Source organism: Aythya marila, assembly GCF_965140915.1.
Source record: "Aythya marila genome assembly, chromosome: 25".
NCBI classification, from domain to species: Eukaryota; Metazoa; Chordata; class Aves; order Anseriformes; family Anatidae; genus Aythya; species Aythya marila.
In genome coordinates this window covers 3,463,374-3,488,602 of record NC_139066.1, presented here as the reverse complement: position 1 = coordinate 3,488,602, position 25,229 = coordinate 3,463,374, and the positions used below count along the sequence as shown (strand labels likewise).

Below are 25,229 nucleotides of genomic sequence, written 5' to 3'. Positions count from 1 at the left end.
GGAGGAATCTGCCTTGACTGAGGAGGATTTTAGCACCTAGGGCTAAGCCAATAAAGCTCTGCCGTCCCCATCCCCACGGGAATTGTTTGCTCTCGCTCCGGGAGCTGCTTAAAGCAGACGTGGGGAGCGAAGAGGAGCACGCGAGGCGGGGGGAGACCCTCACGTGTGGCAAGCCCACGAGCATCCCATAGCCCTGCCGGGACTGGGGCTCACCCTGAGCCCCCAGGGACACGCTGTGCCCCTGCTACCACCTCACCTGCCTACGGCCATACCACCCTGGCAACGCCCGATCTCACCTTGATGGAGACCGTGGCCGGGAAGGCGCTCGTAGAAGATGCTCGGCCTCGCCGAACGTGCCAGCTCGCTTTGTAGCCCGTGGGCTGGAGGAGATTCCCAGTGCCCGGACGGCTGCGCCCAGGCAAAGGCTTTGCTCTCTGCATCCCTCCGTCCCTGAGGATCCCGGCGGGACCATGGTGGCATCGGGCTCCGGGGGAGGCGTTGTGGTGGCCCTGCTCTGCTGCTGCCTCCTGAGCTCTGCCTGGGCTCTGGTAAGTCTGCGTGGCCCCGGGCTCCTCCGGGCCCTCCGCTCTGCTGCCTTCAGGTATTGCTGATCACCTCTGGGCAGCCCACACCTCCTGCCTCTGCATTCCCCTAAAAGCTTCTCAGCAGAAGGACACCGTGATGGGATTTGATTTGATTTGATTTGATTTTTTCCATTTCTTGCACGTGCCCCGGGCAGGGCTCGCAAGGGGCTGGAGGGACCCAGGTGAGTTCTGGCTGTGGGGCTGGCAGTAAGGACAGAGCTGGGGGCACCCACGGCAGCGCCTCTCCCAAAGCACCCCCCCTTACTGATCCATGCCTCCACAGCCCCACTGTGTGAGCACCCAGCATCCTGTCTCCTTTTCCTTTCCACAGCTGCTGGTTTGCCCATCCCGGCTCTGAATCGCTTCCCTTATCTCTCTCTCTTCCCATATCACTTAACTCTACCCCCAGCTGCCCACACCTGGCTCACCGGGGACAGCGCAGTGCTGTGAGGCTGCGGGGCCTTCATTTCGAGCCTGGCTGCCCTGTTGTCTCTGCCCACCTCCTCCAGACGCACTCCGGGCCTCTCTGCTTGTTTCTTGCTCCAGCTTTGGCTCATTTCTTACCCAAGGATGCTCCTGTTCCATGCAGGAGGGTGCAAAGAGCGCACGGAGCAGACCTGAGCCAAGTTGCTGTTAGGCACCACTGGCCAAAGCCCCCCTGTGATGGGGGAGGTCCTCACCCCACTTTTGTCTGGGCAGGTGGACCCCGATGACGTGCTCACGAAAGAAGAGCAGATTTACCTCCTGGTGGAAGCCAAGGAGAAATGCCAGAGGGACATAAAAGCCCAGCTGGAGAAGATCAAAGGTAGCATCCTGACCCTGCGCATCGGGGGGCAATCCCGGGTCTACGTCATGGAGAAAGCTGTCCCCTCCGATGGCAGCAGGACGGGGCCAGGGGTACACAAAGCTCCTGGGGACCACAGGGTCCTGGAATGGGTTTCTGCAGCTCCTGGGTGTAATTAGGGGCTAATCAAATCCTTGCACTGATGAGCCAGCGCTGGCTGCACTGGGCAGCCCCATTTGCAGCACAAACGAGCTCTGGGATGGGATGGGATGGGATGGGATGGGATGGGGATGGGATTGATCCCCCTGCTCTGCAGGGTGATGGCAAGGTTGTGCAATTCCTTGCCTTGGACTGGGGCCCAGGGAGGCCAGAGGCAGGACGAGGCGCTGCTTGGACACGGGGTGCGATGTGCCTTTGCTCCCTGGCCAGATACCAGCTGCCTTCCAGAGTGGGACGGGATTATCTGCTGGCCGGAGGGCTCCCCCAGCGAGGAGGTGGCTGTGCCCTGCCCCGACTACATCTACGACTTCAACCACAAAGGTGAGCGCTCGCAGCCGCACCTCGGGGAGCCGCCTGCACCCAGCGGGGGTGCAGATGGGGCTCCCCTGGGTTCTGCCGCTGTCACAGCACCCGCCGCGTTCCCAGGTCATGCCTACAGGTACTGCAGCGCCTACGGGACGTGGGAGATGGCTCTCAGCCTCAACAAGACCTGGGCCAATTACACCGAATGCGCTGTGCTCTTCTCCTCCGAGAGCCGGAGCCGCGAGAAGGTGACCTTGCTGGGGGTGGGCTGTGGAACAGGGGAATGGCCGGGGCTGGGGGCTCCCCAGAACAAGTTCTGCTCCTCCTGTGCTCTCAGCCTGGAGGCTGAAAGGGTCCTGGGCCGTGGGGTAGGCATGGAGCAGAGCCCTTCTCTTCCAGGAGGTGTTTGACCGCCTGCACCTGATGTACACCATCGGCTACTCCATCTCCCTGGCCTCCCTCATCGTGGCCGTCTGCATCCTCTCCTACTTCAAGTAAGGAGGAGCTGAACCCCATCCCTGCGGGGGGGATGACCATGTCCCCATCTCCTGCACACAGCCCCAGTGGGAGCAGCCCCATGGGGCACCGGCACCACCCCTACCCCAGCACAAACCTCAGGGCATTTCCCAGAGCCTCCCAACACGTACTGGTGACCAGTACAACCAGCTCCTCGCTCCTGGAGGGGGAGGAAACCCCACTCGCCCCCAGAGCTGCCCTATGTGCCCACGAGGGGCTGACACCTTGGGGCTGACGTTCTCCAGGTCCTCCCTTGCCTGGTAGCCCCCACGTGCTGAGCTTTTTGGGCAGCCAGGGCTGGGCTCGTGTCGCACCCCTCTCCGTAGGCGCCTGCACTGCACACGCAACTACATCCACGTGCACCTCTTCACCTCCTTCATCTGCCGGGCGGTGAGCATCTTCGTGAAGGACATGGTGCTCTACTCGGCCAGCGAGACGGAGAAGCTGCGGGAGGACGACTTCAAGGCAGAAATGGGCTCCTCGCTGGGCCAACGGAGCCACCTGGCAAGTGCTGCACGGAGACCGGGGGCAGGAGCAGAGGGAAGGGGGATTTAGGAGCCCTGGTGCAAGGAGATGTAGGGCTGAGACACTCGGGGTGATGCTACCAGGGAGGGGAAGGAAAAACCTCAAGGAGATGCAGCTCTGGTGGCCCGCAGCTTTCAGGGGAGGGTCTGATGTGGGCACCTCTCTGCCCGCAGGTCGGCTGCAAGGTGGTGGTGACTCTCTTCCTCTATTTTCTGGCCACCAACCACTACTGGATCCTGGTGGAAGGTCTCTACCTGCACAGCTTGATCTTCATGGCCTTCCTCTCCAACAAGAGCTACCTGTGGGTCCTCATCATCATCGGCTGGGGTAAGCTTGGACCCCAACCCAACCCCGCGAGGTGCTGGGGCACTGAACAGCACCGATTGCCAAGATGAGGGCAATGGGACATAGCTAGGAACCAATTCTGGCTGCAAACCTGGTGTCTCAGCTCTGCTCCTCACCCCGGATCCTGTCCCTCCAGGTCTCCCTGCTGTCTTTGTGTCTGTCTGGGCCAGCGTCAGGGCCTCCCTGGCGGATACGCAGTACGTAGCTCCTCCTGCACCAGCAGTCCTCTGGGGAGGGAAAGGTTGGTTGCAAATGCTAGCAAGAAATCTGTGGGCACCTGAGCTTCTGGAAATGCAAAAATTCTGAAAAGAACAAGAGGAGTCAACACGCATACAAGGCTTAATCATAAAATTGTCGGTCATCTAGACCAGTAATATCTTTGTTCTGCACGTGGAAGGAAGCTGGATGCAGCTTTACATCAAAAATTGGTCAATAAGTGGTGCCAAGATGAATACTAAAGGGTATGTCCTAAAGTTAAGATTTTAAAAAAAGAAAGACCACAGGACTTAGAGCAGGAGGTTTAGACAAGGAGCTCTCAGGAGGGTTCAAGTTAATTTAAAACTGGTTTGCCACACCATGAGGGTTGGGGGTGCTTGTAACAGGGCTGCTGCTGGGTCAGGATTTACCCAAACTCCGGATTTCTCCCAGCCAGGCTCACTCAGAGGTGACAAAGAGGTGAAGGGTGGGAGGACAGGAGATGGGGACGGTGGCTGGGGGGGACAGGGACCATCAGCCAGCAGTTCTCACCAGTGACTGCAGGCATCTCCAAAGGTTCTTCACCGCTCTCTTCAGGTGCTGGGACCTCAGCGCGGGGAACATGAAGTGGATTTATCAGGTCCCCATCTTGGCTGCTGTCGTGGTGAGAACCCCATGGCTCCACTTCCCCACCCTTTCCAGGGAAAAGGGACTGGGAGCCACCCAGGGCTGCTTGCTTGCGGTTGCTGGGTCGGGTTCTTGCAGGCGACAAACCCACGGTGGGCATCTGTTGGCAGGTGAACTTCTTCCTCTTCCTCAACATCGTCCGCGTGCTGGCCTCCAAGCTCTGGGAGACCAACACGGGGAAGCTGGACCCCCGGCAGCAGTACAGGTGAGTGCTGGCAGCAGCAAGACCATGCCCCAGCCCCAGGAGCTGAAGCTGGAGCTTCTGCAGCAGCTCCAGCACCTGCCCTTCGCTGGGGCACTCGGGGCTGGCTGGCAGGTCCCAGCTCCCCGCCCCGTGTTTCTCCTCTCAGGAAGCTGCTCAAGTCCACGCTGGTGCTGATGCCGCTTTTCGGAGTCCACTACGTGGTGTTCATGGCCATGCCCTACACCGACGTCTCCGGGGTGCTGTGGCAGATCCAGATGCATTACGAGATGCTCTTCAACTCCTCTCAGGTGCGTTGCCCTGGGGCTGCCTGCCCTGCTCCGAGCGATGCCCATCCCGGCTCAGGACTCAAAGCCCACCTCCGTCTCTTTTGGCAGGGTTTCTTTGTGGCTTTCATCTACTGCTTTTGCAACGGGGAGGTAAGTGAGAAATGGGAGCAGCTGAGCTCTGGGTCAAGCCCCTTTAGGGTCAGTGACTTTAAGCCACAGCCCCCAGCTTGGGAAGGGAACTGGAGGGAAACTGATTCATCACTGTGGGAAAGGAAGGAGAAGGGAAGGAGAAGGGAAGGAGAAGGGAAGGAGAAGGGAAGGAGAAGGGAAGGAGAAGGGAAGGAGAAGGGAAGGAGAAGGGAAGGAGAAGGGAAGGAGAAGGGAAGGAGAAGGGAAGGAGAAGGGAAGGAGAAGGGAAGGAGAAGGGAGTTTTGCTGTCTCCAACCCCTCCCTTAGGTGCAGGCAGAGATTAAGAAAGCCCATTTTCGGAGAAGCCTGGCGCTGGACTTCAAGCAGAAGGCACGTGCCACCAGCGCCGGGGGGAGCTGCTACTACGGTGGGCTGGCCTCCCACGCCACCACCAGCTTCAGCATGAGCCTCGCGGGGCGAGCGGCGGGGAGCACGCAGCAGCGCGGGCTGCTGCTCCCAGCCCGTACCAGCCTGCCAGGCTCCATCCCCGGCTCCTTTCCCTCGGACTTTTTGCCCTGTCCGACCCAGGAGATGAGCCAGAAAGCCTGCGGGGAAACCACCGGGGACTTAGACGTGGATCGGAGTCACCCCAGCCTGAACAAAGAGCTGGAGACGATGCTGTGAAGTTAGCAGCGCGTCTCCCAGCTGGACTGGTCCTTGTGCTCTGGGCTCCCTTTGTGCTCGTGTGTGGAGCTGGGGCAGGGGTCAGCAGCTGAATCAACACGATTCCCTCTGCCTCACAGCCAGCACGCAAAGGGCCCGCAGGCTCCTGTTCCTTCTTGTACCTACCTGGCCTAAAAACGAGCTGGTTCGAAACCTCCTCTCCTTCCACGCGCAGATGAGTGGTGTAAGCGATGCCTGTGCATGCACAGCCTTGAATCACCACCAGGACACAGCCCTCCAGGCCCAATCTGACAGCCTGGAAGATTACTTCAGCTCCAGCGTGTACAAAGCTGAGCCAAGGACAGCGCAGCCCTGAAGTCTGCCTCCCCTCCTTGGCATTAATTCCTGCATTGCGCAGCCCGGGGCTGGCTGCTCACCCTGCCCTCACCTGCACCCCTGCGTAGCTCAGCAGTGCTGTGACTGCTCCCAGGCGCTGCTCAGACACAAAAAGGGGGCATGGAGGCACCGGGACACCACGGGCTGAGGGAGGCAGACCGCATGTTACAGCCTGGGGAGGGCGCAGCAAAATGCCTCGGTCCCCTGTGATTGTGTGGAAATGCAGAGACCACAGCACGCCCGAGCCTTGGCCCTGGGGTCTTTTTGCAAGCTAGTTAATAAAGAGACGTTCTGCAAGGCTTGCTTCCATCCTCAAACTTCTTTACGGTCTCAAATGGTTACGGGAGGAAGCAGAGGGGGTGAAGGGCTGGAAACCCAGCCAGGTTCACGGCCAGCCAGCTCTACCCTCACTGCTCATCCCTCCCAGCTCCCTCCTGCCCCTTCTGTGGCACACACAGTGCCTGGAAAACCTCAGCACCCAGCTGGGAAAAGGCATTCCCAGGGATATTGCAATGCCCTGCGCAGATAATTCACTCAGGTGGTGAGGGAGTGGGGTGGGGGTGGCGATTACAGTGTTGTTGGGAGAGGGGGTACATACACCAGGTGAAGTTACAGGGCATGTCGGTGGTTTTTTCCTGCTTGAGACACCTTCCAAGGCAACAATTTTATAATAAAGCTAGTGACAGAGAACTCGTAACTAATCCTGTGCATGTGCAGGGCTTTCTGGTGAAAGTCTCAGGTGCAAACTGAGCCACAAGGATTAGAAATCACTACAGGAACCTGCAGCCAGAGGGCCAGGAGACATCAGGGCAGGGACGAGGTTTCCTGCTCTGGAAGATGGCACATCTGATCACCCCCAGACAAGGCAGCAAGTGCCCCACTCTGGGGGACAGGAGGCAGAGGGGGCGAGCAATGCTCGAGCAGAGGAAGGAGCAGGGTTGTACTTCCCAAACCTGAGCTTCCTGTAACTGATTTGCTCAGCGGGGTTGTGCTCCTGCCTGTTCAGAAGAAAGCACAGCCAGCCCCTGCAAGGAGAGGTTCCCAGTCAGGGTAGTTGGCATGCAGCTCACACTGCTACCTTGTTCTGCGGAAAAGGAACCAACCTCCTCCTGTATCTAACGGGGACCTGTGAACTGACATTTATGGCTCTCTGTCACCGATCAATATTTACTCACTCCATTCTCCGGGGGCTCCTGGTAGCTGAGAGAGGGGTGAGGAATTTCAATCATCCTATCAGAACAGCAGAGGGATGCATTAAAAAGAAGGGGAGAAACCCCCGTACAGGACAGTTCCTGGTGGCAGCGACCTGAGACCAAGAAAGGGAGGGAGCAGAGGGCAGTTTTAGACCACCAAGCTATTTTTTGGTTTTAAAACTCAAATCTTTAATTGTGCTGAGTGGTAGACACTATGTGTGATAAGGAAAAAGGAACCCAGCAGTGGCTCCTAACCCCCTGCCGCATCTGCCCTGGAACAAGACATCATCCTTATCTTAACACTAAATATGCTGAAGTCTCCAGTTTTACAGAGCTCAAATCAGTGCAAAGAGGTTTCTGCCTAGACTGTGATTAGATAATTCAAGTGGAAGCCATTCTAAAACCTGTGTTACAATTAGACAGTGAGGGGGCCCAAATAATCAAATTATTATTTATTAAATTATCAATTTATTCAATTATCAAATTATTATTTTTTAAAAAAGTTTATGTCTTAACTGAAACCAGCACACGTGCAAGTCAGCTGACAGGACTGGGGCTGAGCCCTCTTTCCAGCTCTACAGTGACTCCAGGAAAGGCTGGGAGAAGCAACGTGTCCTGGACTGCACACCTCCACGCTGGTAAAATGGAGAGAAATCTATTCCCCAGCAGGCTTTGAAGCTAAAATACGGTTTTCAAAAGTATGGAGTGAATGACGCTGAGAAAAACCACAGGAATTATTTTCTAAACTACAGTCCAAAACTTCTGTTCAAAGAAAGGGAGGCAGTCAGATCTCCGGCCAGACAAATCGCTATCCAAATGCCAGACCAGCCAAAGGAAGAAGTAGAGAACAAAAAGCACATGCTAGGTATTTTGTCCCAGTAATAAAACATTTACTAGAGCAAGCAGAAAGTAAATGCACAGCTGATAAAGAAAACATCACAATGTCACAAAAAACTGACAGTTTCTGATACTTCTCTCAGTAGAAACAAGACAGAGGTGGGTGCTGACATGTTTCAACAAAAGAGTTCTTCCTTACCTTTATGGTGCAAAAAAAAAAAAAAAGTTAAAAAACAGGTAATACACACAATGAGTTAAAAACAGTCAAGCAAGATTTTACAGTTTTAACTACATGTGTCCAATATGGGGCGAGATATTTGAGCTGTTCCACTCCATCAATTGCTTTTCAGGTTCTCCCTAAAGGCTTCTGAGCAGCAGGTCCCTGAATTTCTGAATGAAGCCTCTTCATTTAGCTTCACTTCATGGGGGGGAGGTGCCAGCCTTTGATTGCTGTGGCATATCTACATTTTTTTTTCCCTTTTCTGTTTTTACTTTGAAGAAAGCAATCAGCCCTCTCATAACAGAGGGTGCATAGGCACAGCAGAGAGACAAGTTTGCTATGCAGGCTTCCACCAAAATGAAGGTTATTAGGAAAGAAGTTTTTTTTTTCTTTTTACAAGGAAATAAAATACTTGGGGCAATGGGATTGGTGTACTGACCACAAAAAAAACAGGGAGTTCATCCTTCACTATGTGTGACGTCGTGGTTAACTGGGCTGGAGAAGGATCCCTTGAACAGCTTCATAAGAAATTAAAGAAAAATCAACTTGCTCCATCCCCCCTTCAGCAACGTCAATTAATACATTCTTAATTGATGGGGAGAGACAGATGGGCCAATCTGGAGGCCAAATTATTTGGGGACAGAAGAATATGGGAAAAGAAGAGACTGGAGAAGAACTCACCACACTGAACAAACTGCTGAAAGATTAAAGTTAAACAGGTGGGTCCTGAGCATCTCCAGATGAACTTTTTTTTTGTTTGCTTTTTTTTTTTTTTTTTTTAAATGTGAATGCTGGTTAAGAAAAGACTACCTTCAACAGTTTCTTAATGTTCCAAGGACATGAAACAGCTTCTTTCTTGTCAAGAAGATCTGTTTAAATCCAGCAGAGTCACTTGAGCACTGAATGTTTAAAAGCAGAACCCAGGGAGCTTTATCAAAATGATTTCTCTTTGACTAAGCATCGCATGTACACATCATTAGATTGAATCTGTCCGCAGATGTACCGGCGCAGACTTCCATGGGGAGTTCTCACGGTTTCCTTCTCCTCCCCCAGCTGCTCAACAACCAGTTACCAAAAAACCCAAGAAATCCTCTGGAAAAAGACAACACTACCTGCACTGATTCCACCAGGCTGCGAAGCACCAGCCTTTAACTGTCCCATCGACTCTTCTTACGTTTTGGGGGCTCCGGGACAGCAAAACCATCTGTCTTGTTGTCCCGGCTGTTGGCATCCTTCCTGTTCTCACCATTCCTGTTCTCGTTGTTCCTACCCTCGCTGATATTCCTGCTCTCACCATTATTGCGATTGCCACCGCTCCCGTCAGTGAAATGCCGGCTTTCAGCGTGGCGATGGTTGTCGCCGTGCCGGCCCTCCCCGTGCCGGTAAGCGTCACTGTGGCGGCCCCCTCCTTCCCCGTGGCGCTGCACGTCGTTGTAGCGACCGCCACCGCCCTCTCCCCGGCGTGGGACCTCGTTGTGCCGACTGTTCCTGCTGTCGTTGTATCGTTCTCTGACAACGCCGCCGCCGCCGCCACCACCGCCACCAGGAGCGACGCCGGTGCTGCTGATGCCTTCTCGATTATTGGTGCTGGCATTCGTGGTGGTGTTGTTGTAGCCCTGTACTCCGACGCTTGGGAAGGTGGGAACGCTACTCAGATTCCCGGTGCTGGTGAAACCTGGAACACCCTTGGCTGCTGCGGCAGCTGCAATCGGGCTGTCGGGATTTGCAGAATTTTGCTGTGCTGAACTTGTTGGTACTGAGTTCAAGCTCCCAGCACTAGTCCAGCCACTAGCACCAGCAGCAGAGCTTCCAGTCTTTTGATTATTTAAGCTTGCAGCAACAAAGTGGCTCTTATACTGAGACTGCCAGAAAGAGATGGAAAGAAAAAAAAGAGCATGTTTGCCTCTACACTGCACCACAAAACACACAGTCATCATGCATATACAAGCCTGTCTTGAACTCTGGGGAACCCCTAGTAAAAAGAGTTCCTATAAAAAGTCAGTCTTGGAGCAATTACATTCCTGCCGTGCTTATGAACACAGAATTAGTAACGGACATCTGCTACCAGACCACAGAAACAACGGAACTCCTATACTGCGGGGTTAATTTTCACACTCAAGAGAAAGGGTTTCTCTGTTCCCTGCTTCTTTTGTCTGCAGTTACACTATTGCTGCTAAGCAACTTAAGTAGGATCAAGCCTAGGAGCAGAATCCAAAAGGGAAAAAGAGCAAACAGGCAGCAGAAAACAAAATAAGTTTGGCACATTCATGTAGTGCAGATCTGTTCGGTGCAGCCTGCGTGCTATTCTTCCACTTTGAACTGCAACGCTGAGTGCTCCAGTTGGATGAGACATGGCTGCAACTACCAAACTTAACTTCCCTGAAGTCAGCAGGGTTTCTGCACTCTTAAGGGAGGAAATAAAAAACATTTTGAACCATCAGTAGTAAAATTTTTCCACGTTATTTCCTTTTCTCTTGAGGTAGAATTTGGGATACAAGTGCCTGAGTTAGAACTTGGGATACAAGTGACTGAACCGACCTGAAAAGCTGCTTTCATTGCTGTAAGTCTGTCGCCCATTGCCCCAGAGGATGGCTTATATGCTTCGTAGTTGCTCATCACACTGTTGTTGTTTCCACGGTCCTAAGCAGAAAGACAAAGGACAACTGGAGAGATTTATCCAACCCAGACACTTTCAATTCAACACTTCTCCAAACTTATCTCTACTCTGCACTCAGGGAATATGCCCACTAAGGATCACAAACCTCCAGGAGCACTGAGCACTAGCACAGCTTTGCTCATGATCTTGAGGATGACAGAAAGGTAAAGGTGCAGGAGGTCTAAGCAACGCACTATTCAGCAGTATTACCCCATTTCCCAGCTCCCTGCAGTACAAGCAAAACTGAAGTGCAGTCAGGTGATAAAACCAAGGTAAAATCAGATAGTTCACAAAAAAAAAAAAAAAAAAAAAGCCACAAGCTGGTCAATCCTGAGTTTAAAAGTTCCAAGAACCTGTAAAGAACTTCTTCAGCACCTCTACTTACAGAGCTTTCTGATCCCAGACCAGGACGCTCGCGATATCCTAAGCCACCACCACCAATATTCAGCTTCTTGCCTTTTCCTCCTTTGAAACGGGATTTCCGGAACCATGGATTCTGTGCAAAAGAAAACCAAATGCTTCTCAACACAGGGAATGAAAAGATTGGTAAACGCTGGTAATGAGGCTCAGAAAAGAAGGACTTTGAGCATTTCAAAAAAAACCCCACCCCAAAACAATACAGTTTCCCAATCCACAACACAGCCGTTGCAAGAGGATGGGACACGGCAGACTACACTGCTTTATAGTTAAGTTGTAGACAGTCCTGTCATGTGGGTCTGAAGCTTTTCCTACAAATGTGCCTTATAACAACTAGTTTTATGTCCTGAGTTCACATACATATTAAAGTTTTGGGGGTTTGCATTCTGATAAACCCGGGAATAAATGCAATCTCTAATGCCGTTCACTTGAGAGCTCTGAATTTGTTCATGTTTGGGTTTTATTGATTTAGTCCATTGCCTGGCTAAGAAGAAATGAAGTTCTGTCAGCAAAACTTACTGCAACAAGCAGTGGCTAGGAAAGGGCAGTCCAACCAGACCTCCTGTTACCAGGATTTTCAATAATAGCTAGCTGCACCTCTCTTTATATCCTGTAGTTTGTTCAAACCTGAAGAAGCCTTTAAGCCAAGCCATTCAGCTTCTGTTCTCTCATACACAGCCTTGGAGCTGTGCCTCACAAACTTTGTCACTTCTGAAACTGCTGCCTCTGTGCATCAGAAAAAATATTTACTTCTAGCAGCTCGCGTCTAAGCTGCTGGGTGAAGTCACAAGCTTGCTAATCCATACTTGAAATGGAAAATTACCAAAAAGCCTTTGCTCCTTTGCAGCTACATGGGCAGCAAAAGACAAGAACTTAATGAGCTGACAAGTACAGAGGCATAAACACAATTGTTTGAGCAATCCATCAGACCTATATATAGTAAGCCTGCCAGACAGCACTGCCAAGCAGGTAAAATGATCAAGCCACAACCAGTTCACAAAGTGAAAGTTCCCTGTAATCAGCTTCTAGTTCAGCTTACAACTAAGCTGCATCTTCTAGGTACCTGCTCTTAATGCGTATCAAAAATCTGACTGTAATGAGATAGCAGAGTTGGAGTGGTTTGCTGACACCAGACAGTTCTTAATTTCCTAGTCAATGTTTTACCCCTGAATAGATTACATGTTGCAGTCCAAAATCATCTTGTCTTCTGCATTCTTTTAGAGGCCATAAAAAGACCACTAGAAAGCCTACTTAAAAACAATACAGATTCCCAAAAGTTCACTGAGAATGTATGATGGAGCCAGAAACAAGCTCCGAACTCCTTATTTTCTCACTCTGCTACTCATGGAAGTAACCTTCCTCTACTCAAAAAGTTTTGCTTTGTACCTGCATTGCTAGATCCAACAGCTCTTTGGAAACATGTTGATTAGCACCTTCCAGATTTCGGACGAGATCACCAGCGAAGTTACTGTCCTTGGGAGTCAACAGAGTGTAGGCAACTCCCTTCTCGCCTGCTCTGCCAGTACGACCAATTCTGTGGGTGTGCGTGTCTATGTCCCGAGCCACATCGTAATTGATCACAGTCTTAATGGAAGGAATATCTAACCCACGAGCTGTAATCAAGAGCAATACAGTGGTAAGTGTGATTGGCCTGGAGGAACTCAAAGCAACCCCATCCCTACCAGCACATCATTCTGTTCCAGCACAGGAAAGGAGTTCTCACAGGAACAGATCCCTGTTAAGACACCCTTCATACACCACAACTCTTTGCTACCTTAAGTACAGCAACATCACTCATCTCCAAGCTCATAGCATTGGAGATGGAAGATCTCTCTTCAAATGACTTTTATTTCAAGTGAGAAAGATACAATGAAATCCATTCTTTGTTCAGCTAAACATCTGGGTACAAAAGGTTTTCTAGAGGAGGCTTCAAGTGCATCCATCTCCTCATACAAGCATGCATAATTTGGCAGCTGACTGATGAATAGCAACTACTTCCTTAAGAAGCAGTTTATTTTCTTTTTGTATATTAAATAATATACCTGTCACCATAACTCGAATATCTCTAGAAGACTTTAAAAATGTAACCCTTTGCTAACACTACTTCTGAAAAACATCTGGAAAACTGTGTCCAGCAGGTGTAGAAGCCAACCTTGCTGCCTTCCAAAGTGTATTAACCTTTCTGCTAACATCTACAATTTGTGGCTTTCTAAGAAATAACAGCTCATACATACCTGCTACATCAGTAGCTACCAGTATCGGGATCCCTTTTTTCTTAAATTCTGAAATGACTTTATTCCTCTCACTCTGGTCCATGTCGCCATGAAGCAGCCCTAGATTATGATCCTCCTGCTTGAGGTTATTAGCCAGCTCTTCTGCATTCGCCTTCTTGGTGACAAACAGGAGAACGCTCCCAGAAGACGTGAACTCCACGAGGTGTCGAGTCAGCCAGTTCCATTTGCTAGGGCCAGAAGGGAAAATCTCCACAATTTGAGTAACATCTTCATTTGCCTGAGGAGGGAAATAAGACAAGCCACAATGCAGTACACAAAAGACAGTACTGCAAACAAACACAGACAGCAGAATTAAATCAGGAATTTAAACTAAGTGTGAGAATAAAATATACAGAAGAGCAGGGGACCGACATCCTCCTTTGAATGAGGTTTCAGTTATCCCCTGCTTGACTAATTGCTGACTGCTTTATCTTCACTACACAGAAAAGGCAGGGGTTAAGTGAGCTACTCTTTGATAAATCTGAGAGGCAAACTGCAGTCTTTGACACAAACAGAAACTGACTGAGCAAGGACAGCTGCTTTTTTCCTTAAGCAAAGTTTAGAAGAAAAGGCCTCCTAGAAAGGCAAGGCCTCAGATAGCCATTCATTTTTTTGTTATGGGATACCTCACAACCCTGATCGAAAAAAAATAAATGCAGAGAACTGGTTGAAAGAAGAATGTTCTGAAGTCATTTTGTGAAACTTCTCAACAGTTTGCATATATTCTGTGCAAAGTTTCTTCACAGCAAGCATACATCTGCCCGCTTCATTGACTTACTACCAAAGCATGCTGATAGTTCACCTGCTACTGTCAAGCAAGTAGAGATCAACATTCCCACAGAAGCCAGCTGAGAGACATTACAGTCTAAGTTGCAAATCCTCCATTGCAAAAGCTGTAATTGCCCTATTTATATTTTTGAGACAAAGCAAAAGGATACACCTATTGATTCAGCCTAATAAACAAATCAATCACTGCCTTAATGTTGTTTCACTCCTAGGTGAAACCCTCCCATCACTACAAGATTATTTCCTGGCAGAAAGCTCAATAAAATAAAATGAAATCAAAACAAAGCCCCCAAACTATTTTTTTAAACACCAAGTATTTACTCTTAAATATATGTGATGAATACTGCAGCTTAACATAAATTTCAGACAACAGAATGATTCATTTCTGTGATTGTGTCAGAAGTAAGGTGGAATTACCTCTCCAATGTCTCCCTGCACAACTCGAATTGGGTCAATCAGAATATCTCGGGCCAATTTCTCAATCTTCTTACGGAAAGTGGCACTGAACAAGAGGGCTGAGAGAAAAAGAAAGTGTCTGAGCTCCATGAAAAATAAATCTTTTTCAGAATTATGAGAACACTGTACAGATATTGTGAACCTGTATGACTGTGCTGTATGTCAGGGATCTAAAGCTGTTTTAACGGTTCTAATGAAAATTATCAATCACAGTGACTATTAGAATATCTCAAAGTAGAAATACGTTTTATGGTATTTGAAATAGGGTATGAATAATAGGTGGCACTGCTGTGAGCCTTCTTTTCTGCCAGTTTAGAACACAGGATCTCAGAGCATATGAATATTAATTGAGCTAATCATCTTTTCTCCGAGTAAAGTCTGTGGAGGGATTACAGAGTGATGAACAGCCTGGTTAAATGCTCACACTTCACAAGCAATCCCTCCCACCAGCCCACAGAGAATACCACCACTGGAGTCCTGAGGAAGTCAGGCACAGCTGTGTCAAGAACAAGAAATCCAAGCTCTGCTTCAGATTCTTAACTGGCAGCCCACCATATAGCCTCCTTCATCTCCCAGTACTGTATTTTGAAACTTGCTTATACTCACTCTGTCTGTCAGGACGTACGTGGCTTGCAATTGATCTGACCTGATATTCTGGAAAAGAGAGAAAATGCTCTAATCAACACTGTTTGCTCATTAGTTAGTGCACTAACTCAGAAATGCAACTACACTGCTTTATTTAACAAATAGCCACAGAATGAATGAGTGTCTCTCACTTGATACTTAATTTTACTGGGACTTCCTGGTGCTCTTTGCTGCACAATGAAAGTTCATTGAAATTTCCTTAAGGAACTTTCTTAAGGTTCCTTGAACTTCAGCAAAAGTTCCTTTAAGCAAAGATCCTAGCTGACTCTGTGCACACTCTGTACATCTCACAAGTGTCTCTCACTTTGGGGTATTACAGCACTGCCAAATTTTTACTGTGTCCCATGATTCCTGGACACATATTCAAAGTCATATAGATCCGAATGACTAAACCTGATCCAAGAAAGCAGAAAGTTCTTCTAACACCGCTAGTTTGTACACACGGAATTAAAGCACAGAAGTGACTTACCCAAAAGCTGTTCACCAATTCTAAGACAAAAATCAGGCTTTTGGGAATTTGTTCATCAACAGGGCTTTGCTAATCTCTTTATACCAACAGATAATAGACCTTTAAATATGAGCTTTGTATAGAAAGAATTTCCATGATGTACTAAGTAGAGGAAGCTACTGGAGCTATAAGCCGTCGTATTAAGCTGGGAATCACACACTGCCGCTTTCCAAAGCTTTGACCTTTGGTCAGTACATACCAAAACCCATATCAAACATTCTGTCTGCTTCATCAAACACAAGGTAAGTGACTCTTTGAAGGTTTGTAGCTTTCTTTTTCACATGATCAATCAAACGACCCTGTGGAGAAAAAAATAAATAAAGAAATCACCTAACTGCTTTTTATCCTCACTTACCAGAGACAGAACAAAAAACATGTCAGGGCTTCGGTCTAGAAGTGTTAATATTCAAGTCATAGAAATAGATTCCTAAACCTCTCATGAAGTATACATGACTAGATTAATTTTATGACTAGTTTTTGAAGGATATCGGTGCTGAGACCCTAAAATTGCCGATTTCTCATTTTGACTTAACTTTAATTGTGAATTATTTAATTCCAAAATTGTTGGTGCAGGAGTTCTTCACGTTTTGCTTTTTTTGCCCAATACCCCAATAAATACCCACAATAAAAATTCCTCCAACCATTAATCGCTCAGTTTTGCCTAAATTTGTAACTAGTTTTTGCAGTAAGCAAAAAATGAGTTGAGAATAACGCTCATTTAAATCACTGGCTCAGCATCAACACCCAGTCAGTGCCTCAGCTCTTCAATATAACTGTTACAGGCTCTACATTGATTCAGGAAGATGTCACTCAAGTTCAAAACATTCTGGGAATTTTCCTCATAAATTTCAGACTCAGCAATCAGAAGCTGGTGTTGCACACAACTGACACTGATTAAAGCAGGTCTTGCTTGCTACTCTGTTTCCTCTTGTAAGATCATACCTAATCTCTTTCAATTTCTCTTGGGACAGAAATCATCCCAGTTTATTTAACATCTGGTAACCTGTGAAGAACCTGGATTTTCACGATCAGAGAACAAATTCTGCATCACCAATGATATTGAGAGATCTGTCTCAGCTCCAGTTACACAACAACAAAGCATGTATTATGAGCAGACAGGTACTTACCGGTGTGCAAACAACTATCTCTGCCCCCTCCTGGAGGGCTTTGGCTTGTTCCCACATGCTTCCTCCTCCATACACAGCTACTGAGCGCAGATTATACGCCTTACCAAAGCGCTTACATTCAGAATGGATCTGAGAATTTTAAAAAGGACACAGTTCAGGTTAGAAGGATCTGAGAAGATACACCTACCATGGTAATGGAGCCCAGCTCATGCAATCCACTTTTCAGCTATCAGCTTCATTAAATTATTCAGAAATCCTCAAGACTGAACGCTCTAATACTTGTGGATAACTTCCATTCACTTACCTGGGAAAGCTATTTAGGCATTCAACTGCAATTTAAGCTATTCTTTTATACATACGATTTGTGGTAATGGATCCACAGTACTCTCAATACTTAAGAGTAACATGGGAGAACTGTATAAAAGTGATGATTTAAAGTTTGTCATGATCCTTAGACTAAAATTAGCGTGAGGATTGTGAGCTTACAATGAAGGCAGGTGCAGAGTAATTTTTTCAAACAGGTTACTGAGGTTCTCTGGTAACTTCTGCACAGAATTCTGCCTTCTTCTGTAGAAACACTGTATGGTACACATATCTTCTAGACACTCACCTGTTGGCAAAGCTCTCTGGTTGGGCATACAATCACTGCAATGGGACCGTCCCCTGGTTCAAGCTCTTTTTGATCCATGATGTGAATCAACATAGGCCAGATGAAGGCTGCTGTTTTTCCACTTCCAGTCTTAGCTATCCCAATCATATCTCTGCCACTCAGTGCAACTGGAACACCCTAAAAATAAGGAGATTCTAAACCCATATTATGCCCAACTTAGCATATTACTGTCCTAGATAGTAAATGAAAACCCAGATAAAAAAGGAATGCATGTTGCAGGGGACTCAGAGCAGCATACGTAGATTCATACACATCTTTATCGCCAAGTCAGATCTGAATTAGTTTGGTTTAAGGGCTGGAAGTAATTGCTGTATTATGTTAGTGTTCTATACAAAGTCAGTGTTTGGGCACAGTACAACATTCCCAGGATATATTTACATGGCCATAAATGCATCCTGTCCAGCTGTAAGAATGCTAAAACTGAGAAAAATAACAAAGCTATTTACCTAGAAAAATCCAAATTATTCTTCTCTGTGACAGGTCTATATAGGAAACTAGAATTGTATACACCCTCATGCGCACCAGGGACCTTTGCATGCATTCTGTTAGCTTCGTTTAGATGTAAGAGAGTGACAACACTCACCTGGCACTGTATAGGAGTGGGCTGGGTATACTCAGATTTCCTAATTTGATGCATAAGTTGCTCATCAAATCCAAAATGAGCAAAGCTACTGCCAGGTCTTGGAGGAGCAGCACCGGAGACCTTAGAAATAAAAACATATCTTTGTTCATGGAAAGCAGTAAGAGAAAACTGAAGAGATCTATAAAAAAATGAACAAAGCTCTCTCTACCTCAAAAAACTGCTTTTTATTTTTTTAACAGACCTAAGTATAACTTAGTGCAAACTCCATATGTGCCGTGTAACTAGGTCTTTCAGATATAAAAAAAATTACATAAGTTGTCAATCAACACAAGCTACTAAAAATTATACCTACTTCCTTGTAAAATTTATCTCCTTCCTCCCCCAAATAGTTCCCTTCACAGGAAGTCACCACACTAACATGTCTCAAATGGCAAAAAAAAAAAAAAAAAAAAAAAATCTTGAATATAGTATTTCCAGTTTCAGTTCTTAGCTCTGTGGTTCTTTAGTACAATTGCAACTATACAACTGGCAATTTTGGGTGCCCAATTTGAAAAGCCCAGAGATGACTTTCAAAAACTGTTGAGGAAAATCAACCTCCTTTAAATCAAAGTCACTAAAAGTGTCCAAGAGGCTTGGTATTCAAAACTTGCAATTCCCTGTCAAAATCTTCATTAAAACTGCTAAGACAATTAGAAAGAATGGGAGTAATAAATAAATAAATAAATAATACCACAAAGATAGTTCTGTGACCTGCTTACCCGGAGATTTAGCTTATGACGTAACTCCACCACTTGCTGCGGGGTGAGACTGGTGATCTCCTCATGCTCATCATAGAAATTTTTTTCAAAAGGTGGATATTCAATCTGCAAGGTAATTGCTCAGTTAGTCCAAGACTCAAGATTCTCTCTGTACATCTAATTTTGGAAGGAAAGTTTTCAGAAAAAAAGTTCTTAGCTGTCTGCGATAACATTAACTTAATAGGGAGCAATTTTAAGGATCTTCAGTATGACCCAAGTGGCACAGCAGTAAAATATTACAACACTGCTTCATAGGGAAGGAAGCATATTTCAATCCACTTCCTAGCTACAGTCCCTCAGAAGGAATAGAATAGAGTAAGCTTCCTACCTCTGAATGGTCAATAGGTGGAAGGGGATCAATGATTTTTTTGGACGGTGCAATTGGGTTCCCATCACTGTCATACTCGAGGTTATCCTCTTCCTCTTCTTGTACCACACCAGCAGTAGGGTTTTCAGCCATGTAGCGAAAATAAGCTTCCTGCAGCAAAACATATCAGTAAAATTGCATACAATAGGATGCAAGAATAGTGCCACATTCGTTTAAATGATGTACGAAGCTAGACGGTTTTTGCTTTCACACACATCATTGAGAAACAGAACATTCACTAGAACTAGTTCTTCTAACAAATACCAACAGTTATGCCCAGAGAAAGGACAGTAAGAAGACATGAAGAAAACAACTACAATGTTCAGGTAGACCACAAATGCTTTTTTTTTAAAAAACAAAAAACAACGAACACAAACTTTTCCTCTTACAGATTTGCTTAAGAAATCCTTCCCTCAAGACTTGTAATGCTTTAACAATATAAAATTCTATTCTTATTTCCACACAAACACAATACAAACACTGCAGGTTTTTAAACACAGAACACAATGTTACTCAGCATATGCTGTTCTTTTTTTGTTAAACAAACTATGCCAAAGATAGTTTCTCCACTTCTAACTACACTCGAGAAATGAAAAGTCAACAGCAAATGGGAAAGAAACTATTTCAAGAGTCCTTCAACACAACCCCAAGTTAGCAATCACTGTCACATGCTATCCTTACAGCTCACAAGGAAGTATGCATCTCACAGAATCCCATTTAGGTCTCACTGGCACATCACGACATTCTCATGCAGAAACACCAGTCTCAATTGATTTTTAAGCAAAGATTTAAGACCAGATTTTTAAAGCAAGGTTCAATTACAAAGAAGTGTGTATACCCATCTGTTTGGTTTTTTTTTTGTTTTTTGTTTTTTTTTTCATTCACATGGCCAATCATTGCTCAGTCATTTAGATATGCATGCAACATACTTTCTGAACAACCGTCTGCAAGCATAAGTTAACTGTGCTCAGACTTCAGCATGGCTACACTCACCAAACTGGAAGCAAAGACCTACAAGCCAGAGAACCCTTCCATGCTCTGCTTAACTACAAGTATCATGATAATTGTTAATTAGAGAGACATTTTGAAATTAAGCCTTTCCTCTTTGCTTAATATTTCATTATGGTGATGCCTACAATCCTCAGTCAAAACTGGAGCTCCTCTGAATACTAAGAGCAAAAAGTCAGACTCTTGCCCTAAGCAGACAAACTGTGGAGGCTATTTGCAGTGAAAATTCAACAGCCTCTCAGTGGTGTTCCATATTAGTTGATTCAGTTAATCTCAAATTTGATGAGACCCTCAGATACTGAAAAACCTGTAGTACAGGAAGTTGAAATTCAAATTGACAAAAAAATCTTCTCAAATGGTAAAAAAAAAAAAAAAATATAAAAAAAAATAAAGAAATTGTCTCCTAATATTCTTTTCTTTTCTTTTTTTTTTTTTTTTTTTGGTGAAACACCTAGAGCGGTGGAGACAGGAGGGTAACCACTAGAGCTTCCTGCTGAATTGTCCGGGTACTGTGCATGACACTGGAGTTTTGTTTGTACCTAGTAGTTACACATTTGGGGAGGGAAGATTAAAAAAACAAACAAAAAAAGAAGATAGAAAGACTGCATAAGAACTCACTTGGTCATCTTCCTCTTCAATGTCATCTCGAATACCCCTGGAAAAACAAGCGGAGAAAAAAAAAACTTCCCTGCAAGTGTTCCACATACTCAGCTCCACACTTTGATTTGATTAGTGCTGATACTTTGTGGAAGATACAACGCTAACAACTCAGTAACATTCATAATCCCAACCCATGGATTTTTCACATTTGGTGCCAACCATAACAGCGACCCTGCAAAGACTTCATTTTACTTCTATTAATGAGACTGAAAGATTAGGATTCCGTCTTCCCAGTAGAAGCCACATCAAAGATCATCCTGGTCTAAGCTCTCGATGCTACCAGATGTCCCATAAGTGAGGAGCAATATGAGCCAGGAAGTGCAAATCCAGTTCAGGACTTCCCCAGGTGGTCATTTGGATCCGGTGTTCTGTTTCAGGACCATGTATAATCTGATCAACCCCATGCAATGCAATGCAAGTTCTATCAATGTTTCTGACACTTATTTCAAGAATCACAATTACTTCCCTTGGTCAAAACAGATAGACAAGTTGCAAAAGCATAAATTGCTTGAATTCTGAATTTAGTAATCCCAATTGTCACCCACTACCTAATGTGTCAGCTTTACAGGGAATGTCTTAAAACTTAGTTCAAGTTTGAAAAATTCTCCAGCATCTCTACTACTACAGGTGCAGCAGCACTGTTTCATATTATCTACAGAGCAATGAACATGAACAAAATACATCGGAATTTTCTTAGCACCATACAAGACACAGGTAGGAATGGGAATTACAAGAAAGAACTTACTTAGCATTCTTTTTTTCCTTGTCTTTATCTTCAAGTCTCTTCATGTCTCGAGCAGCTTGATCCTAGCAGGTCATAAAATTGTGGCACGTTAAAAAACATAACAAGGCGATAAAATGTGGAAAGGAAAAATTGTTCCTATGTAACTAGACCATCATGCTACAGTGATGGTACTTTCTGGACTAAACTTTTCCTTGTTCCATACACTAGTAACATTAAACAAATTCTAATTCCTTTGAAATTTATATATTGTAACTTTGTGGCAGTGCTGTTGAAAAAATATATTCTCTGCATTCTTCTATCAAATGCTGTGATAGAATCCAGCTAACTACAGAACTGCAGCTAAGGAACTGCTCCTGATAAACCTAAAAGATTTCCATTCAGGTCGTGAAAAACACACAAAATGTTAGCTTTGTATTCAGAGACACACAAAGCTCTTTGTGGCATTGCCTTGGCAAACCGAAAACACTTCAATAGTTAAGCTACTGTAAAGTGTATCCGCTACATCCCCATTTAATTCACATTTAAGTTCTAATTAAAATATCGTCTTAAATAAAAATCAAAAGCTAAGGGACATTCTGAATGTGACTGCCAAAGCCACGAGGAGCATTTGCTGCTCCCAGCAGGAGAGGAGCACTGCCACAGAACTTAACAAACATTTCACAAGCCGGGTCTTGCCTCCACTTCAGCCATGAATGCCTCCAGAGGATCATCATCGCTGTCAGAGTCTGCCGATTTGGAATGAAACTGCTGGCGAGTGGGGGAATTCTCCGCTGGAATGTATGGCAAGTCGACATTGCTGTTATCTTCCTCTTCGTCCTCAAAGTACCTGAAAAGAAACAAACATTGGCCCAGTCAGGACGGAGCCTACAACAGCACACTCTCCTTCACTGTTTTTGAGTTGAGTCAAGCTTCCCATGCAGAGATGGATAATAAAAGTCAGTGCGTGTACAGGACCTGCCACGAAAACGCTTCCCTTGTGAAAGGCACACAGATTTACCCTAATTGGCCCCAATTCCAAACACAACACCTCATGCAAAGTCTCGGTTGTACCAGAACATGAGATTTGAGCGGTCTGAGGCTCAGCTGAAGGATGCTCTTAGGGAGAAGGAAAGCTAGAGGAGGAAGGGAGCTCTCCAAGAGCTTCTGTAGCATCTCACTGTCTTTTACATGTATTTAAAGGCAATGAAGTATTGCTGTTCTTATTTTATAGGTGATAGGCTGAGACAGAGAAAGTGTAAATAAGTCCAGGGACACACCAAACATCTACCCAGGGACGGGTAGCAGGGACGGGCATTCTCGCAGGCGACCAGCTCAATATTTTTGATACTATTTCAGTAAAGCCACCGGGGTTCTGTTACACCACCATGCAGCATTAAGGTATTTACTCCTGAGCACGCTGTTCTAAATAACTGAACCGCACAAACATCACGGGTACTTTCCCTGACCTTGGGAAGTATAAAACACCACAATCTAGAACTAGAGAGACACAAGAAATAACCCTACTTACGCGTTCTCTTCATCAAAATTTGCTCGCTTTGACCCAATTTTGTAGAACGAAGGCAGCTGTGGAGGTCCCGATTTCGCAAATGCAGCAGAGGAACCGGCTGTTCCAAAAGCACTATGAGACTGTTGAGAAAGCTTGGGCTCCTCTTTCTTTCCAGGCGTTATGGCAAATCCACCAAAACCAAAGCCTCTCTTTGTACCAGGTCCACCTTTATTCCAATTCATGGTGCCCTCAATATACCTGTTAAAACCAGAACAGAGACATTAATGCCCTTCCTGCTTCAGGCAGGAATAAACAATCGTGACCGTTCTTGAAAGTGGGTTGTTTTACTCATGATAAAGAGACTTGGGAAACGTAACCACAAAATTTTGATCTATTTCCCGAAAAGGATTTGCAAGTACAAGCAAACCCACAACTTGGAAAAAGAATAAATCAAAGAAGTTGTCTTCTAAAATAGATCCCATCCCTCAAACCCTACTTATGCATAGGTTGACAGGCTTGTTTGTTTTACATTTTACATTTTTACAATGTAAGACAAACAAACCCAAAGTCAGAACCTGGCACAGCAGGAGGAACAAGAGATGAAAAGTCAGCTCAGTAAATATTTCTGCATGCCCATGCAGTGTTTCCCATCCCCAAGTGTTTCACGGCTCTGTAAATACCACACTACAATCCAGACATTTCTAGAAAAACAGGCCCAAAGAGCACACAGCTCACCACTTTGTTGTGAGACAAGACACACTTCTGCCAAAAAGTTAGCTCCCTCTTCTTCTCAAGCAAGTGTCTCTAGCCATCTATTCGTGTTCTCCACTCCAGTCTTCTGTTAGTTGAAGACCCAACTGATATACTAAGATTTACGCTTTTCATTCCAAGTAATTTAATTATTTCATCTTCATGGTCAAGTCAAGCCTTTAAGGCTGCCAAAAAGAACACAACCCACACCGCTTCCAAATGTTTTGTAATTTGACAGCCCAATGGCTACAAGACTTATTGAAGGAATCCTCGCATTCAGCGAGAGCCCTCCAACGGGATCAGAACTCACTGGCAAGAGGAACAACTTCAAAACAACCTCACAGCCAGCGCTGCTGCTGTGCCCTGGGCAGGACGTTTACCAGCCTGGGGCTTGCTCTGTAGGGCTCAAGGCTGGAGCTCATGAGGAGGCTCTGGGGAAGTGTTTTTTGGTTCTCCGTGGCAGAGGCTGGCTGCGACACACTGTTCCTGCACAGGCACCCGGTGCAGCTTTCACACCTGACACGGATACGAGGCCAAAACGCATGAGGAATGGATAAAAAAGGGGGAACTTCGCAGCCCTGGTGCTGACAGCACAGCGGGCACCCCTCCGAGTGACAACACCCGCGTCTAAGGATCCATCCCCACACACTCAGCGCCTTCCTTTCCCCCAGGACCAAAAAAGAAACATTTCCTTATTCCGTTTTGTGCCTAAACCCCCCCAAAACCGCGTCAACTCGCCCACGGAGCGGTGACGGGCGGCGGAGCGAGGCTCTGAGGCCGCTGGGGGGGAGGCAGCGACGGGGCTCGGAGCCCCCTCACAGCTCCCCGGGCTCGGGGCCCCCCCTCAGGGCGCTTCGGGGCCCCCCTCACGGCGCTTCCCGCCCGCCGCGGGCCCTTTGTGCGGGCCGGGCCGGGCCGAGGCCTCCCTCAGCGGCGCTGGGCGGCGGCCCCGCGGCTCCCTCGGCTCCCTCAGCGCCTTCCCGTGAGGGGAGGCCTGGCGGGAGCCGCCCCCATCCCCGCCGGCCCCACTCCCCCCCCTCCCCGCCCCCCGCTCACCGCCCGGCCCCGCGGCCGCCGCTCCCCCGGTTACCGGGCTGGGGGCGTGGAGACGGGACGCGACGTGCCCACGTACGTGCGTGGCGCGCTGACGTCAGCGCGCCCTGCCGGGCATGCGCGATGGTGGAGGTGAAGCCGCTGAGGGGAGGAGGGAAGGGTTTGGGCACAGGGG

General features: G+C 47.0%; 2 protein-coding genes across 3 annotated transcripts; one reads left to right on the top strand and one right to left on the bottom strand.

The window, feature by feature from the left end:
- Positions 1 to 470: 470 nt before the first annotated feature.
- LOC309887359 (parathyroid hormone/parathyroid hormone-related peptide receptor-like) lies at positions 471 to 5,442 on the top strand (the record flags this gene model as incomplete). Its single annotated transcript, XM_082778981.1, has 13 exons — positions 471 to 548; positions 1,284 to 1,389; positions 1,798 to 1,908; positions 2,014 to 2,138; positions 2,290 to 2,384; positions 2,733 to 2,910; positions 3,105 to 3,258; positions 3,413 to 3,473; positions 4,069 to 4,135; positions 4,269 to 4,363; positions 4,509 to 4,650; positions 4,738 to 4,779; positions 5,086 to 5,442. 13 exons carry the CDS (start codon positions 471 to 473, stop codon positions 5,440 to 5,442), a joined length of 1,611 nt encoding a protein of 536 aa, XP_082635107.1.
- A 2,436-nt stretch (positions 5,443 to 7,878) lies between these two features.
- DDX42 (DEAD-box helicase 42) lies at positions 7,879 to 25,122 on the bottom strand. Of its 2 annotated transcripts, none has more exons than XM_082779157.1 (18): positions 25,058 to 25,122; positions 23,273 to 23,509; positions 22,441 to 22,591; positions 21,766 to 21,827; positions 20,979 to 21,015; positions 19,314 to 19,463; positions 18,947 to 19,051; positions 18,189 to 18,308; positions 17,546 to 17,722; positions 16,936 to 17,064; positions 16,008 to 16,107; positions 15,262 to 15,309; positions 14,617 to 14,714; positions 13,375 to 13,651; positions 12,527 to 12,753; positions 11,109 to 11,219; positions 10,606 to 10,707; positions 7,879 to 9,929 (listed from the first exon to the last, which is right to left on the bottom strand). In XM_082779157.1, the coding sequence occupies exons 2-18, from the start codon at positions 23,491 to 23,493 to the stop codon at positions 9,216 to 9,218; spliced, it is 2,829 nt and encodes a 942-aa protein (XP_082635283.1). In that variant the 5' UTR covers positions 23,494 to 23,509; positions 25,058 to 25,122; the 3' UTR covers positions 7,879 to 9,215. The 2 variants fall into 2 exon arrangements, with proteins under 2 accessions (XP_082635283.1, XP_082635284.1); XM_082779158.1 differs by having other exon boundaries at positions 25,092 to 25,108.
- Between the last annotated feature and the right edge of the window lie 107 nt (positions 25,123 to 25,229).

Coding starts and splice junctions, on each gene's coding strand:
- DDX42 (XM_082779157.1), bottom strand. CDS start 23,493: ATGAATTGGAATAAAGGTGGACCTGGTACAAAGAGAGGCTTTGGTTTT. Junction 19,464..20,978: donor TTGAAGAGGAAGATGACCAA/GTGAGTTCTTAT, acceptor GTTTTGCTGCAG/GAAGCTTATTTTCGCTACAT. Junction 14,715..15,261: donor CGTACGTCCTGACAGACAGA/GTGAGTATAAGC, acceptor TTTTTCTCTCAG/CCCTCTTGTTCAGTGCCACT.